General features: G+C 41.4%; 1 protein-coding gene across 1 annotated transcript in view; it reads left to right on the top strand.

The window, feature by feature from the left end:
* RMDN3 (regulator of microtubule dynamics 3) overlaps positions 1–15,767 on the top strand; it is a 59,693-nt gene extending 43,926 nt beyond the window's left edge. Inside the window, exons 10-13 of the mRNA XM_066631259.1 lie at positions 668–766; positions 2,628–2,681; positions 6,939–7,019; positions 9,521–15,767. Of these exons, the coding sequence (XP_066487356.1) occupies positions 668–766; positions 2,628–2,681; positions 6,939–7,019; positions 9,521–9,574 (288 nt within the window). The 3' untranslated portion in view covers positions 9,575–15,767. The remainder of the gene's footprint in view (positions 1–667; positions 767–2,627; positions 2,682–6,938; positions 7,020–9,520) is intronic.
* Positions 15,768–18,536: the final 2,769 nt, after the last annotated feature.

The following is an 18,536-nucleotide window of genomic DNA, read 5'->3' as shown; positions in this document are numbered from 1 at the left end:
GGATATTGTATAAAAGAGACATATCCAGGAAATGGAATTTTTATTGCCGCGCCCTAACTCCTAGCATAACCGAATATGGCAGCAGTTTGGTTTACCAATATTTGATCACGAACAAATCAAAATATCAAATGATGTAATGATAACCATGCGTTTATTACATCATTGCTATATGGAGTGGCAGTGGAAGAACAGCAACCTCTTACTCTCCAGTGCTTCAACTCTAGAACAAAGGCATACTGGTAGGAACAGAAACTGGGCTGTTTTTACATATTTAAAAGTTTATCATCCTCTTTGCTAGTTAGAGGAGTGGGTGCCCCACAATACACTTGGCACTCCACAGGTAACAGACATGAATGTTACTCCATATGCACTCCACATGAATGTATTCTGTACAGTATATGTTAATAAGCCTGACTGTGTGCTTAAGAACATAAGAACATAAGATTCTTGCTTCCCCTATACATGCACACAGGTGTGTTCTGCATCTTTGTATGTGGAGGAGAACCTCATAAATTAGTCACTTGCGTATGAGTCTCTATTTGGAGTGCCTATTACCTGCTCCTTCACCGCTTGAAGAGAACTGCTAGCGAGGTAAGGATGTGAACCAGGTTGTCATGTTTAGGCTGGTGAGGTTTAATAGTCTGGTCATATTTCTTTTTGCCTCCAGGTCTCTCACCTGGGATGGCTGGAAAGGAAAACTGCCTCTGCTTTATACGAAGAACCTCCTACAGCGAGTGTCCAAGATGCCCTGCAGAATTTCTTAAAGGTACTTGTTCAATGGCACTGAGCTACTAACAGAAGTAATAAAATGTATGAACCAACAATTGCAGCTTTGTGTACCTCAAAACCTGGTTCAGAGCTGTTTGCATAATCAACAGAAGATCTATTATAATATGCCTTTTTATGCGCTTGCTCTTTTTTGTTCTAGTATTTAGTAAATGTTAATAAAAGCTATAAAATTAGCAAAAACTAGGTAACTGTCCATTCTTCCATAGCTTTAATTATACTTAATATTTCTATACCACTTTGAATAAAAAGTATTTTACATGTGTTATCTTGATGTTGAATCCTTATAACAACACTTTAAGGCAGCAGTTTCCAAATTTACCATGGACATGGTGCCCTTCTTTCATGGCGGCCTCCTCCCAGCTCTCCTGGGTGCCCCCATCTTGCAATAATTGTGTGAGAGCCAGAAAGAAGAGGCCACTGGGGCATCCCGTGGTGCCCCTGTGAGTTGGCTGCAGCAACCTCAGGCACTGTGGCGCACAGTTTAGGAACTACTGCTGTAAGGGAAGTAAGTAGTATTATCTCTAAATTGCAGTCTGGGAACTGCAGCTCAGAGGGAGTGGCTTGCCTAAGGCTACTTTAAGGGCTTATGATAAGAGGCAAGATTCAAATTGGGGAAGTCCTGATTCACAGCTACAGCCCAGTCCTGCCCAGCACCCAGAGGACCAGTGGCACAAAATGGCAACCGCTGCATCCTGAGTGCACCAGGCAGCCGCTAGCAGCTCCTTGGAGGAAGGTGGCATTTGTTTGCTTCTCCCCCTGGGTAAGGGAGTAGGCTCCATGATGAGGCTACTCAAGACTGCACCAGCTATTTAGCAGGCGCAGAGTTGAAAGTCTCTGTGTCGGACTGGGAGGCCCGGCATGGGGTTCTGGATCTGATAGAGCTCTGTCCCACCTTCCCATCCTGCTCTGTTCCCTCCCCCCACCCCACCTTTCCCCTGCCCCTGAACACCTCCCACCAGTCCCAATTCACCTCTCTGCCATCCGTAGCTGAGCCCTTGCTCTGGCTGGTGTGCAGCAGGCCTCTGACCGGCGCTGGCTCAGCGTGCACTTGTGCTAAGCTACAGCAGCACTGACCCAGCACTGAGTATCACAAACATGCCATAGGGCACATTTGTGACACTCAGTGCCGGCGGAGGGCTGGCTCTGCGGGTTCAGGATTGGGCCATTAGTCTGTTAGCCACTACAGTGCACTAGCCATCTGTGTAATTCTGAAACCCAAGAAATAAGCCATTTTAATTTCATATTTTTGTTACATCTGCATCCTCCTGAAAAGCTAAAGTGGTTTTCTAGCTGTATGCTTATACGGGAAAGAATTAGTGAATTGGTTAAAACCGTGAAGTAATCATGAAGATGGATCTCTTGCATTCCATCTTCAACATTGTACTGTACCATGTGCTTGAGCTGTAGAATCCAGTAAACAGCCATAAATACAGCTGGCAGTTAAAAGTCCTTTCAGAATGAAATCTGTGGATCTTGAAGCCTTAAAACTGAGTTAACGTGGTGTGGCCCTCAGGCATTGCCTGTAGCTTCTAGTCTACTAGATGTTTCTACTTATTGTTTGTTAGGGGCGCTTATCAGGTCAGATGCACTGATGGGTGCAAGAAGCTGGGGGGGGACTGTAAAGGCTGCGCGTGGAAGTATTTGAAATCTTTTTTTAAAAAACAGATTTGAGTGTAGCAGAAATGTGTCTCTGCTTAATAGGATTTTCTTTCCCCAGTTTTCTGTTCATAAATAAGAGCGTAGGCCATTTCTGTTTAAATGTGCAGTGTACCATGTGTCAGCTGAGTCAAACAATTTGGTGTGGATCTCTTTACTTATGTTCTTGCCTGTCTTTCTAGGCTGAAGACCTGAGCTCCAGTTCTTCAAAAGCAAGACGGGTATACATTGCCAAAGTAGGTATATGTTTACTGGATCATGAACCATTCTAATAATGTGTGGTTGTGTGCATCAAAGTGTGTTTTTATATTTAGACTCCCTGGTAGTAACATATGAAACTGCCTGATAAAGAATCAGACGGCTAGGCCATCAACTTCAGTATTCCTTACTCTAGATACTAGCAGTAGCATTCCAGTTTCTTAGGCAAACCTGTTCTTTAATCTTCCAATGCCAGGATAGTGTAGATGTTTTGGAATTGGACTTAGACTGGGAAGATCCAGATTCAAATCCCTGCTCAGCTTCCTGAGTGACCTTGGGCCAGTCACTGTCTCTCAGCCTAACCTACCTCACAGGGTTGTTGTGAAGAAAAGAAGAGGAAAAATTATGTACACTGCTCCTGAGCTCCTTGGAGGAAGGATAGTATAAAAATGTGAAAATAGATACATAAAATAAGTAAGATAGGTTTAACTAAGGTTTGAATGTTGCACATTCAGTGTGTAAAACACATGCCCTGCCACTGACCTGTGCTCCCAATCCCATGATATAAAATATGATTACCAAGTGCAAACTGTTCAAACCAAAGATTAATATTATGTTCAAAGCAACTTTGCAAATGAGTAAACTGGTCTAGAGATGCTTTCTCCTCTAGAGAGAAAACTGGCCATTGTCAGTTTGTGTGTGCTATTCAAATATATACAGATTATATTTCCCCATAGTTTACTATGGAGAGTGAACTGTGGAAGAAAAAGGTCAAGCCAATTCAAAGCTGATCAGACAGCAACTCAGGCTGCAATCCCATATACACTTCCCTGGGAATAAGTTCCAGGGATGGGAACATCCAGTGTGGCATGGCTCGAGTCGAGTAATGAGTGATCACCCCCTGTGACTTGACTCGAAAACAAGTCATAATGGGGGCACTTGAGTCACCCTTTTCATGACTCGATAGGACTCGAATCAATATGCCCACTTTAAAAAGTCTGCTGCTGCTCTGCAGAAACAGGGAAATGGGGCTGCTGCCCGGCTGTGTGTGTGCATTGGGATTCCCTTTCAACTCTCCTCCGCCGTCCCTGCCCACCCCAGTGTCCAGTAGCAGCACAGAATGCATTGACCCCTCCTCTTCCCCCATGCGATCTCATCCCAGAAGTGACTAAGGCAACCGCCTTACTTCACAGGCATGGCAGGGAGTGAGGGTGCATCACAGTTTGGCCAGGTGGGAGGGTGTGGGGCGGAGGTAGCGCAAGCTGAACAAGCGAGGAAAAGCCCACCGCGGCTCTGTGGAGGAAAACAGGGCTGCGCTGGGCTGTAGGCATGACTTGGTGTTCCCTTTAAACGTTCCCCCCACTGTCCCCCCTCCATCCCACCTGTGAGGCAGCAGTGCAGAACGCTCGCACCCCTTCTGCAACATAAAATGCAGCTGAAAAAACAGCAGGAGGACAACAAGGAAACTGCCAAGAGAGACTTGGAGAACAGTGTAGGTGATATAAATCACTCCCCCACTGGCCCCACTGCCTACCACCCTGCCTTCTCCGTGCAAAACCCACTTGTTCCCATGGGGGAAAAATGGCTCCTCCTGCCCTCCTCCCTCTCCCGGAGACACATCCTCTGTCCAATGGATGCAGAGAAGGCTGCTGCAGGCGTTGTTTCCAGCATCCAGCTCAAATGGATACATTTTGCAGAAACCGTAACAGGTGCTACATCATGAGAACCCAACCAATTTTTTTTGGAGCAAAAACAAAATAACCCTTTCACTCCACGCCCCCAACCCATCTCTGAACATAGTGCACCCTGCTGGTGCTGGAGATTGCGTGCTACCTGGATGAACAAAAGAGGATTTTCCTGCAAGAGGGAGGCGGTGCAACCCATGTCTGTTGGCACGCGACTTGAGTCATTGGAGTGGAATGCGAGTCACAAGCCAAGGGACCCTTGACTCAAGTGGTTTTCTGAGTCTTGCACTTGCGCAACTCATGAATCCATGAGTCAGCAAAAAACGTGCATTTTCGTGACTCAAGTCCAAGTCACCTGACTTGAGTTCTCATCTCTGGTAATTCCCATTGAACACGATGGAATTTACTTCTGTGTAGACATGCAGAGGATTGTGCTGTCAACCTGATAATCAATTATGAACTTTTTTCCTCCGAAAATACTAATCTCAAGCCTTTTGGTTTTTCAGGAAAACTGTTCCCATATGTACTGCATGGGTGTGAATTTATGTCGAGAGGCCGTTTTTCATTAGATAATATATAGCTAGCTTGTTCATATGCATAGGAAAAAAGGAGCAAGAAAATGTAAGAGAACAAAGCAAGATGTCCACTTAGTCTTCTGCCAACACACGTGCTGGTGTAAAGCTGTAGTTATTTGCTCCACAAATTCGCTGGCTGTGCACAAAAGATTCTGAAAATGTTCTTTGCATAAACTAAGTAATGGTTTGCAAGTGCTACAACTCCTGTGTGTACTGTTCCTGTGACCTCCACTTGGAGTCCACATAAGTTTAAAGCCAAATTGCTTTTGTAACAACAGTCAGAGGAGAGGTCAAGCAGAGTGTAGCTGAACTTGCTCTCTATTCCCCAAGTCCCAAGAATCACATTTTGTTTTGAGCAATGCACATGCTTAAGATTCTGTTCTTGGCTTGAAATTTATTAGAATTTGACCTAAGTGATTATTTTACTTGTTGGGACAGTTTGTTGTAAAAATCAGAATAAGATATAAAACTAGTTTTTTAAAATGCAGGGCACTCTGCACTTGACAATTATTTTGTATAACTATACAATGTGAACCTTGTGTCTGCAGATCCGGCACTTGTGGATTTGACTCACTGTGGATGCCATGGATACTGGGGGAAAGCTGATTTGCTTTTCAATCAAGAAATGACTTTCTGAGGCCTGTGAAGGCTTCCGCAGGCCTCCGGAAACCTCAGAAAGTCACATCTGGTTTGCTTTTCAAACTGGAAGTGGCCAGGATTTGTGTATCCACGGGAGGTCCTGGAATGGTTTCCCCATGGATAAAAAAAGTCAGATTGTATTACTAGTGGTTTTGCATTGGGCATGAATGTTTGTAGTTCTTATTTCCCATGCATCAACTGTCATTTATAAGTCATCCTGGTACATACTATAGTTTTTCTGTCATTGTTGAATGTTTGTTTGGGGTTTTTTTTTGGGGGGGGGGCGTATAGTGAAACCCTCTAAGTCCACAATTATTCATATTTCTGTATCTTCCATGTTAAGAAAGATGTGCAATATAGTAGGAAAATAGCTTATTTATGAATTCAGATTCAACCATAATTAAACTGCTTCATGACAACATGCATTTAAATCGCTCTTAAATTATGAGTAATTTTAGCACATTACTTGGATTTTAGAAAAATAAATTCCATAGAACTATGCCTCTTAGCAAAATGTTTTTTTTAAGTTTCTTGAAAATTCCATACACTGCCCAAATGTGTGTCTTTTCAATGACATCTGGTTATTATTTTAATGGCTTTTGGATAAAGTGATCATAAAAGAAATTTTTGTTTTCATACTACAAATTATTAACCAAGACACTCTGCTGCCACTGAGGATATGGTGAAAGCAAGTGGTATATGTTCCTGAGGATTAGACAAGCTGAACTCTCTTCGACTGATGTCTGCTCAACAGGGGAGTCTAAGCAGAGTCAACATATGCACACCTAGCAGCATGAGAACCCCTTCAACATGATACAGTCCCATGCATCAGGAATCACATGAGACTATCATTACTGCCTAAGTGAAATTAATTGCATCAATCTTCAAAGTTGTTCCTATAGTTCATATGTGCATCCTTTCAACCTGAGACTGTACCATGTTGCTGGATATGCTTTTTCTTTGCCAAAGTGTGCTGATCAGTTGTACCCATGTTCAGCTCAATCGTTTGTGAAATAGATACATGTTTGTGATAGACGTGGTTATGCCCTTTCTAAGAGAGCTGATCTAAAAAGAAAGAATGAATCTCAAACCTCCCCATGCCAAAAATGAACTCTCAGAGCAACCTTTGCCATGTTCACTCAGAAGTAAGTCCTATTATGTTCTTACTCTCAGGTAAGTGTGCCTAGGTTGAAGCCTCTTGGGGATGATCTGTGGTATTGTAAAATGTATTCTTGCCAAGGAGCTACTCTGAGAGGAGACAACAAATAGTTAGATTGCTGGTGTTCAAAAGATTAGGAAGATACCTTTTATTGGTGGAATGACAGCTCCATGAGATCCTATTGAAAAGCTTTTCTACTTTCTTGTTTTAATGTTTGTCTTATTTCCACTCTTTCAGTGCTACAGGGAACTGGGGAATAATTCTGCAGCTGCACACTGGCTGAGTTTGGCTTCAGAGCTGCCAGTTATAACAAAAGAGGTAAAGTTTTTGTATCTTACCCTTTTAATATCTCGACTGTTATTCCCTCCACTACCTTCTTGTGCAACTCCACTTGGAATTGGCTCCTCTGTTCATTAAGACATCTCTCTCTAAACTAGCTTCTTTTAATCAAGTCAACTCAAGCTTGCTCTCACAATTAACTGTGAATCAATCAGTGAACAATGAGAGGGGCGTTTTGGAGCGCTACACTATTTTTGTTTTATTTTAAACAAAGTACAGAGCTGAACAAAGAGTATTTCTGATCATAATAATTTTGTGAAAACTAAGCTATTTAACTGAACTTGAGACTACAAATATCCAGTGAGTTTAGGCCCACTGTCTGGTATTATGCAGACCAGGCACTTTGGCCACCTCCACAATGGTATCAGTCTTGCATTAAGAGCTCTGCTACTGCATGCTGCCAACTCTAGAGAAACCAGATGTCAAACTAAAGAATTCCAGTCTTTGAACAGGAAATTTCAGAGATCAGGCACAGGTGAGCTTCATCAATTGAAGCAGCTTTCAAAAACCTGCCAAATGTGGTGAGGAAGGAACATTTTGTTAACTGGCATTTTGGGGAATAGACTTGCACTTGAAGGAATAACTTGTTTAAAAGGAAAGTAGGCAGAGGGTGTCAAAGTGGAGGTAGGATATCTAATAGGGTAGCTGCTATTTTAAATTTTGAGGTATGTGTAATCTTTGTATTTGCAAATTGCAAAATAGCACACTTTTGCCATTGTGTGACTAGAACAAGCAGAGTTGTAAAGGAGGCAGTTATAAGAACAGCCCCACTGGATCAGGCCATAGGCCCATCTAGTCCAGCTTCCTGTATCTCACAGCGGCCCACCAAATGCCCCAGGGAGCACACCAGATAACAAGAGACCTGCATCCTGGTGCCCTCCCTTGCACCTGGCATTCTGACATAACCCATTTCTAAAATCCGGAGGTTGCACATAAACATCATGGCTTATAACCCCTAATGGATTTTTCCTCCAGAAACTTGTCCAATCCCCTTTTAAAGGCATCTAGGCCAGATGCCATCACCACATCCTGTGGCAAGGAGTCCCACAGACCAAACACACACTGAGTAAAGAAATATTTTCTTTTGTCTGTCCTAACTCTCCCAACACTCAATTTTAGTGGACGTCCCCTGGTTCTGGTGTTATGTGAGAGTTTAAAGAGCATCTCTCTATCCACTTTATCCTTCCCGTGCATAATTTTGTATGTCTCAATCATGTCCCCCCTGAGGCGTCTCTTTTCTAGGCTGAAGAGGCCCAAACGCCGTAGCCTTTCCTCATAAGGAAGGTGCCCCAGCCCAGTAATCATCTTAGTCGCTCTCTTTTGCACCTTTTCCATTTCCACCATGTCCTTTTTGAGATGTGGCGACCAGAACTGGACATAATACTCCAGGTGTGGCCTTACCATTGATTTGTACAATGGCATTATAATATTAGCCGTTTTGTTCTCAATACCTTTTCTAATGATCCCAAGCATAGAATTGGCCTTCTTCACTGGCACCGCACATTGGGTCGACACTTTCATCGACCTGTCCACCACCACCTCAAGATCTTTCTCCTGATCTGTCACTGACAGCTCCGAACCCATTAGTCTATGTGTGAAGCTTTGATTTTTTGCTCCAATGTACACGACTTTACACTTACTTACATTGAAACGCATCTGCCATTTTGCTGCCCACTCTGCCAGTTTGGAGAGATCCTTCTGGAGCTCCTCACAATCACTTCTGGTCTTCACCACTTGGAAAAGTTTGGTGTCGTCTGCAAACTTAGCAACCTCACTGCTCAACCCTGTCTCCAGATCATTTATGAAGATGTTGAAGAGCACCAGTCCCAGGACAGATCCTTGGGGCACACCGCTTTTCACCTCTCTCCATTGTGAAAATTGCCCATTGACACCCACTCTCTGTTTCCTGGTCTTCAACCAGTTCTCAATCCATGAGAGGACCTGCCCTCTAATTCCCTGACTGTGGAGTTTTTTCAGTAGCCTTTGGTGAGGGACCATGTCAAACACCTTCTGAAAGTCCAGATATATAATGTCCACGGGTTCTCCCGCATCCCCATGCCTGTTGACCTTTTCAAAGAATTCTATAAGGTTCGTGAGGCAAGACTTACCCTTACAGAAGCCATGTAAGACTTGTTCTCACTCAGCAAGGCTTGTTCATCTTTGTGTTTTGAGATTCTATCTTTGATGAGGCATTCCACCATCTTACCCAGTATAGTTGTGACTGGTTTCACTGCTCGCTAGTACACCAAAGTTAAAATGTTTAATGACTCTTAGCACAATACTTAGAATAGAAATATGGTGAGATAAAAGGAAATGGAGTTCTTTTTTAACAGTATTACGACAGTTTGGGAAGGCAAGTAGGAGACCATTGGAGGGGTTCTTTGCCATTGCAAGGCTCATGAAGAAGAGAGTGCTGATCATCAGGATCATATAATTTAAATCAGATAATAATTTTACTTTACTTTTGTTTATTTATTCAGGATGCGGAAAGTAACAGAGAACTTGAAGAGATGCCAGCAGTTTTAGAAGATTAGCCAAGTTTAAAGTCATCACATGTATAATTATACATGAGCAGTGAAAGTTACAGTGTGAAAGGTTTCATAATCATGATTATTCTGACTAGGACAAGATCTGTTCCAGGACATAAACCACAGAATACAAAAAGAAAAACCAACCTCCCATTTTTAGCAGACCTTCAGAAATTTAGATGGGCACAGATATGTAACTGGAAGGGAAAGTCACTGAATAACATTAGATTCTCTAGTTAGAAGTTCCATGCCTGACTATTCTTAAAACGGAAGCTACCAAGCAAATGAGCGTTTTTTACTTTTATGTCTGGATGTTCACCTTTTTTGGGGGGAGCATATTCACAAATTAGACATTTCCACTTCATTACCACACCATAAGGAGGTGGACTCAGCATCTTGCATTGTGTTAATACTGTTTTCATAAGACACTAGAGATTAGTTTAGGAAATAAGGACCAAACTAGACATGGCATGGAGATTCAAGGTTCCCTATGATTTTTCTTTTAAAGTAAAATCTTTAAAAGTTTGTTTTGCAGATTTAAATCCTGCCCTGAGACTGTTGTTTGCCTTCTGGGATGAAACCTACAGAATCAGTGTGTTTTTTCCCACAGAGCAAATTGCATCTTTTTCAGTGAGAGGAATTAAATATCACAGGGGGAAAGCATTAAATTTGTTTCCTCCAGCTCCATGACTTGGATATGAGTCTCCATTCTTGTGGACACACTGTTCATGAATCTCCCATGTTGCATCTGGTTTAGCCCCAACTTATACAATCCTGGCTGCTTTAGCAAAGTACTGCTTCGTCAGTGTGACACCCTGTTTTCTGACTTGATTTAACTGTTTTCCTTGGCTGTGAGTATATTGTGAAATTGTACCATGACTAATATTTGTGAACAGTCCAAAGAAGGGAATGGTAAAATATTGTTCGCTGACTAATTGTTCTTATTCAAATTGGTGAGGTGGTGTCGCTTTCCATTACATCTATGTTGAATATTCAGGTGGAGATTTATAGTACAGCACTGACAGCAAAACTGTCACCAGCAAATGGTACCATTCCCAAAACTAGGGTTCTGCTTGACGCGACCCCCCCCTTTACAAATCACTGAAAATATTCCTTGTGTACAGAGCAAAACCTGTTAATCTTTTTGTATATTTATCTAGCTATTCATGGGCTTTGTGTTGCTACTTAGGGCTCTCCATTGCTTGAGCACTGTTTGTCCTCTAAAGATATTTGCGAAGGCAGAGCAGAGCGTTTTCTCGCTGCACTGCTCTTTATCAAAGTAATTAGGAGCGCCCATCAGCAAAACTTGGAAAACCTTCATGTTGGAACAAAGTCACTTTTACACTCGTTTAAAAAAAAACACATCGCTGTCAGAAAAGGTAATTAAAATCTGTTAAATTTTAGGAACAACAACGAAAGATTTTTTCATCTGTTCTAGATGACAATATATTCTAAGAATATGTTTTAAAATACATTCCTTCTGTGCAAATCTTGTCTGCTCCAGAATAGAATGTGGTAGCTGCAAGGGAGAAAATGCTTACTTTAGAAGAAGAGGAACAACATGTATTTTTCAGATAAATGATGACTTAATAGACATGGACCACAGTGTGTAGTACAAATAACATTGGTGAATATGAGGTGGAATTAAATTATCATTTAATCTTTAGCTTGTTGTAGACACAATAATCTTATGACTCTCAGAGTATAGTATGATCCAGTTTTCTGTGTGCACTATTAATTTTTCAGGAACCCATAGGCTTTCTCAGTGTTTGAGGTTATTTCATTGTGGTTGGATTATTAAACTGAGATTTAATATACACTACCATAGTCTTATATGCATAAAATGAGATTATACAAACTCTGGTTTTCTATAATCAGAATCAGACTAATTCTAAAAATAGGTGTAATGTCACCCCAGGATTGCTTTTTTAACATTCTGAAAACAAAGTTCAGGGGGAGAGAAACGCCTTCAGTCCGAAGATTTTTCTATTGCATCCTTTCCTGTTTGATTTGTTTTTCTATCCAAAACTTTTAGCTTTTCACCTTGATCTTAAGCACATTTCCAATAAAGCAGTTTTAGGATTATACTTTTACTGAGCTCACAAAGAAGTACAACTCCCTTAAGATTTTATAATTAAAACCTGAAAGTAGACAGTACAGTAAGAGGTATTGTATATGCCAGGATGCTGCTACCTGCTAAAGCAGGTTAACATCTTGCATACCAAAATAATTGACCATAGAGGTTCCCTTGAGTTAATTCAATGTGAAATGAAAGTTGCCTAGTTCTTAAAGGTTTATGTAAACACGTTAATGCCTGAAGTAATCATGGTGGTTCTTAAAAAGTCCTCAGATTCTCTCACAATCCACCAGGATGCTTGCTTGTGCAGGTTCCAGTACGTGCCATTGCTGGTGGATTATTCTTCCATACTAGACACTCATCTGTTTGTACCCAAGCTAAGTGTGAAGTGTCTTCAGTTTTGAGTCTCAGAAAACAAATGTCTGGTTAGTTTCAAAGGCAAATAAATTGATGGGGTCTTTAATTGTTGCCCTTTCATTATTTGTATGTCTGCTACTAATACTAAATGCAAAATAGCAATTAAGAAACGAATAACGTTTGGGGGGGAGGGGTCTCACTCTAGCACTGTGCCATTCTTCCCTAAAGAGTGCACAGTGAAATTTGTGAATGGGCTTGCAAAGAAGTTTTAAAAATTGGCTAGCTTTGCTAGTATCTTTTGGGGGGGGGGGGGATTCTAATTGCAAATCTTCAATAATCTTGAAATACAACTTTTAAAAAACAGCTTAACAATTCAGTTTTGGGGCCATGATCTTGCCAGTGTTCTCTTTAGAATATGAGCCCTGCTGGATCAGGCCAAGGACCCATCTAGTCCAGGTTCCTGTATCTCACAGTGGCCCAACAAATGCCACAGGAAGAACTCAAGACAACAAGATACCTGTATCCTGTTGCTGCTCCCTTGCACCTGGCATTCAGAGAGATCCTACTTCTTGTGGCCTGTAACCTGTGATGGACTTTTCATCCATAAATCTGTCCAATCACCTTTTAAAGGCATCTAGGCCAGATGCCATCACCACAACCTGTGGTAGGGAGTTCCAAAGATTAATTGCATGCTGGGTAAAGAAATATTTTCTTTGTCTGATCTAACTTTCTACCACTCAGTTTTAGTGGATGTCCCCTGGTTCTGGTGTTGCACAAGAGGGAAGAGAACATCCCTCTATCCACCCCCTGCATAATTTTATATGTCTCAGTCATGTTCCCCTTCAGGTGGCTTTTTTTCTAGAAAAGCCCAAACACTATAGCCTTTCCTTGTAAGGTGCCCTGGCCCAGTAATTATTTTGGTCACTCTCTTCTGCACCTTTTCAAAATCCACTATATCCTTTTGAGGCATCAACCTGAACTAGACACAATGCTCCAGATGTGGCCTTACCATTAATTGGGACAATGGCATAATAATATTAGCCATTTTATTCTCAAATCCTTTTTTAATGATCACAAGCATGGAAGTGGCCTTCTTTGCTGCCACCGCACACTGGGTTGACACTTTCATTGAGCTGTCCACCAGCACCCCATCTTTCTTCTGATCTGTCACAGACAGCTCTGAACCCATTCATGTATATATGAGATTTTGATTTCTTGCTCCATTGTGCATTATTTTACACTTACTTAAATTGAAGTGCATCTGCCATTTTACTGCTCATTCTCCCAATTTAGAGACATCCTTTTGGAGCTCTTGACAATCCCTTCTAAACTTCACCAACCAGAAAACTTTAGTGTCATTCACAAACTTGGCCATCCTGCTGCTTATCCCTGACTTCAGGTCTTTTATGAACAAGCTGAAAAGCACCTGTCCCAAAGACCAATCTTGGGACATAAAACTTTTCACTTTCCTGGTCTTAGCAGAGCCCTTCCTCCTTTGTAGTTTACACAAAATATATACTATTTGCATTTCTGAAATGCATTTCCAGAGAATATTTTTCTGTTGTGATCATAGATACTCATTTTGCATGTTGTGTGTACCTTTGAAATTTGATAGCTGACTGTTCTGTTATGTGGTTTTGATTGACTGTTCTTTTCTATATTCTAATGCCTAATTACTCTAATGACTCTACCCAATTGATCTATCTAATATCTTCCCATTCAGAAGTGCAGTACTTGCATATTTGGTATAGATATGTAAAGCACTTCTCCAAGTGCTCTCCAGTATCTACACTAAATTTTGGCCCTTTATGAGACCAAGTACTGAAGTGGCATCACTTATTAGCAAATTCCCAAGTTGATTCTCTAGTAATCAAGAAGGGACAAGCTCCCAGAGTGCCCTTGTGAGTTGTCCTAGTTCATGAAAGGAAACCCTCATATACTAAAGTTTGAGAAAATTCCTCACATGCAAAGCAGAAGGAATTAAATGAAATGCTTGAGAGAGCTGTAAATTATTAGGCATTGACCAAAGCTTCTTCTGTGGGTAAGTGCTTTTTAAAACTAAAAGCATTTGTAGGGGAAAGGTAAATGAGCTACACTGTGCACGATGATAGTCTATACAAATTCTTATTGAAGGCAGTCTTGAGTGATACAGTATTTATGGTCATTGCTCCTTTACTAATGTATTAAGATTTTAATCTTGCACGTTTGATACTATAGTACATCTATAATATTCTTTGACCACATAGAGGAAAGCTGCATCACCAGCCCAGATATTTTAGTGAGTGGATGTTGCCACTGAGGAGTTGATCCAATCATGTTTCTGCATATAAATCTGACTAAAATAGCACAGAGTATATGAAGAAAGGGATCCTTCAACAACCTTACATAATATCAATCTTTGATTCAGAGGCAGACCATGTATGTTCTCCTACTTGATCATGCTGCACTGTATATGTAAAATTGCACTGTGAAGTCAATTTGTGGACCTAGTGAGCACAAGAGAGTGATGATGCGTTTCTGCATGACCAAAGCAAGGTCCTCACTTTGACATGGTTCAAGGCAGGTGGAGGCACTGGCATACCTGAGGGTCAGGGGGCAGATGCCCTGGACAGCACCCTGAGGGGGAGGTGGCACTATAACCTGCCATATTTTTTTTCTTTTTGCAAGACTTTTAAGGGTCGGAGAGGCTGCTCACTGTCTCCCTGGCCCCTAGAAGGCCTTTTAAGGCCTTCAGAATGCTGAAAAACAGCGTTTCTGGTTTTCATAGGAAACCAGAAGTGTCGTTTTTTGGGCAAGGGGCATTTTGCGGTCCTGTGTCCTGGGTTGCACTGGGGCCAGGTACACAATTGGATGAAGGCAATGAACGGTTGCACAATCTGCATTCTGCATCCCTTAAGACCCTTATCCAGCAACATTTTCTCCCATAACCAGCTGTGCCATAGGTATATCACAAGAGAGGATTGTTGTTGCAAACTGGGAGGAAAAAGGCTTGATAGGCTGCATGGCAGTCCAGGGTGTGCATTGCTTCCACCGGATTTAAGGAATTGGGGAGGAACAACTTTGTCTTGAGTCAACCCCCTTCCTTTTTTCTACTTCAGATGGTTCTTATTCAGAAGATCACTGTTAATACTATAGAGTCAAGTTCTGAAAAATACCTTATTCTGAAATTTGTATAAGTAATCAAGGGAATATAGTAGTGACTGAGGAACATGGTAAATCCTAGTCCATATTATCAAGAAGACTAATCTTTTGAGTAAGGGTGATTCAAGAAACAAGGATGCTTTGCGAAGAAGTGGATGCACGTTAGCAGCCTTAGTTATAAATAAGTGTCAGTTGTGTTCAATTGCACTTGATTTTTACTAGCTGTGAATTTAAAGGGGAAAACCCTTCATAGATGCACTGTAACCCTCTCATAGAGAGGCCATTGGGCACTGAAGAATTATATGGGTGGGTAGTAGTTGAAAAATGCACATTGAATTCCTGACATCAGAAGATTGACTTCCAATGTCTATTTAAGTAAACAAGAAATAATTATACATTCCTGCAACTGAAATCTTTGAGGATATTTTTACTTTTGAAAACAAAACTAATATAAAAGTTAATTGTATAACTGCATAAGTGACTTTAATTCAGTTTTACTTGAAATAAAAATGCCTAAAGCAAAAGCACTGCCTAATGCCTGGTTTGTAAAAGTTACAAAATTCAAATATCTAAATCTTTATGTACAATTGTATTATACGTACTTCTACATGTTGGCATGTAGCACTTAATTCTGTGAGGATAATAATGTGGGTTGTACATGTAAGTAGTTACTTGTATAAGGTTTAAAATGGGCACCTAGTTAGCCCATTTCTGCCCACCTGCCCACAAGTGAAGACATTTGATCCCTGTTGAGTCTATGCAACGTTGGGCAGCAGTGGCTTAAGAATATAAGAAAAGGCCTGCTGGATCAGACCAAAGGCCCATTTAGTAGTTCAGCATTCAAGTCCTAGCTGCGTCTGGGAAACCTACAAGCAGGAGAAAAAGATATATCTATTACCTGAAATTAGTATTCAGATGAATACTGCTGCTGAACCCAGAGATGGTACCTAGCCATCATGACCAGTAGCCATTGATGGGCCTGTTCTCCATGAATTTGCCCAAATGCTTTGAAAAGATTCAAAGCCATCCAAGCCATTGCATCCTATGGCAACAAATTCTACAGACTACTTAAGTGTTATGTTGAAATACTTTTTGTCTGTCTCAAATCCTCTTATTCCATAACTCTTGTTTACTCAAGAGGTTGTGGTGCAGAACTCCTGCTAATTTACCTGCTGCTAATTTACCCCTGTTAATTGGGCAAGAGGCACTTTTTCAAGTGGTACTCCTCTTTTTAGCAGGGGGAAAGTAACTGGCCCATCTCACCCCAGCAGTGTCTTTTCTAGTGGCTGTCTGCTGGTGTTCTTTTTGCATCTTTTTAGATTATGAGCCCTTTTGGGACAGGGAGCCATTAGTTGTTTGATTTTTCTCTGTAAACTGCTTTGTGAACTTTTAGTTGAAAAGCGGTATATAAATACTGTTAATAATAATAATAATAATATAATAACTTTGTCAAAAGATTTTTGTAAGTTCAAGTGCACAGAGTCATCTAGATCACCTCTATCTACTTGTTGCTCAAAGAACTACCTCACTAGAAGGTTAGTCAGGCAGGACTTGCCTTTGCAGAAATGATGCTGATTATCCTTCAGCAAGGCTTGTTCTTCTATAGCTGCCTAATATTATGCTTTCATCAGTTTACTGAAACAGTTCTATAATTTCCTGGATGCTTTAAGTATCAATGTTACATTGGCTACCTCTGGCATGGAGGTGGAGCTGATTACATATCTTTCATTAGATTAGCCATTTCACATTTTAATTCCTGAAAATGCTGGACTTATGTCATCTGGACCCAATTCTACCCTTTCTAGGTAGGGCTGCAGTTGGTGAACCATTGCCTCTGATTACAGGTGCTCCTAGTTACTGTCAACACTTTAGCATTTTGGCGCTGTGTCCAGGAGCCACCACCAAACTATATGATTGATCTTTTATGTTGCCTCTTTTAAGAACAGTAGAGACAGATAAAGCAGGGGAGTCAAACATAAGGCCCTGGGCCCAGATGCAACCTGTATAAGCATTTTATCTGGCTCTTGGGCTCTCAGCTGCTGAGCAATACTGAAGTGTCACTGCTGAAAGGCTCTCCCACAGTTTGATATATGATCAATATTTCTGTATTTTCTTTTCTGTCATTTGCAGCTAATGAGTTCCTACATGAGAACAAAGTCCTTGTTTCTGTTTTTGACCTGTTTAATGACATCCCTTACTGCTTAATGACACCACTTCCGGCCCTCAGCAGGCATCATGAATGCTATTCAGCCCACTGTATGAAATGAGTTTGGCACCCCTGCTCCAAAGGATGCCTTTCTCTAGCACATGAAATAGAAATTGCACACTTCTCAGCTGTGAAAAGGGCACAGATGTTCTCCCCAGAGTTGCTATGAAGAGTTGGTTCAGCTATAGCATATGGGAACTGGTTACACCCATGAGAGAGATTGATGTCTTTCCCCAGTAACTTCCTAGTGACTGAATAGGAGCACTGCCAGGCTCCTTCCAGATTTAGTCATAGGTGATTATGTAGATAATTGTTGCTGGATTGGCTCTGGGAACCAACTAAAGCAAAATGGTTACAGCATTCCTATTAGAATCTTAGTGATGCTTTGTGTGGAGCTGTGCTAACTGGAATTAGTTTGTCTTCCCAAGGCAGAAGCTCTCAAGTTGCATAAATGTTTCTGACTGTTTTGAGAAACCACCCCCACAATGCATGGTTTTGCACATGGAATTGTAAAGGAACACCAGTGTGTCTAGGTGCTGATGCTACCGTTTGTAAAGGAAAAGTAACAAGCAGCGTAATCTGACTTTATGTGACTGGTGGCTTTTTTAAGGCCAATTATTAATTCCCTGGAAGTTTTTATATGCCCGAAGTAAGATATATAACTCTTGTTATTTAATCACCACAAATGGTATTTGGTTGTGTAAACTAGGTCACTGAGTGGATCATTGTTAAGTGAACATTCAGCCCAATCTAGTGCGTTTGATGTGTAAATAGACACTCTCTGCCAGACACTAGCTGGCTTCACAGGCTACTGGAAATAGATGTCTCTTCTTTACATTAACAGCCCCTTTGTTGTGTTAATACACACTCTGCTACAGGCTATGGGAGACCTGACTGACTCATTAAGAGTCTCTGATGTGCTTTGACCCAATTGTATATGCTGTCCATCATTAAGTGGTACATGGCAGGGTCAGTCCTTGTCATCTGGGAAGCTCCTCTCAAGCGGGCAGGTCAGGTAAGTCTTCCTGAGGGGATGGACTCCCCCAATTCCCCAGACTGACCTTGCCTCTAGGCACAGTATGTTGGGTTTTTCCTTGGTCAGCTTATCTGACCTTCAAAACTGTTTTTGGGCCCTTCTTTTAAACAAGCTGTGAGGGAAAGGATCAGGGCTGTTCTGCCTGAGCTCC

This window comes from Tiliqua scincoides, chromosome 1, assembly GCF_035046505.1.
Source record: "Tiliqua scincoides isolate rTilSci1 chromosome 1, rTilSci1.hap2, whole genome shotgun sequence".
Taxonomy (NCBI): domain Eukaryota; kingdom Metazoa; phylum Chordata; class Lepidosauria; order Squamata; family Scincidae; genus Tiliqua; species Tiliqua scincoides.
Note: the sequence above shows the minus strand (reverse complement) of the source record. Positions and strands in the feature narration are given on the sequence as shown.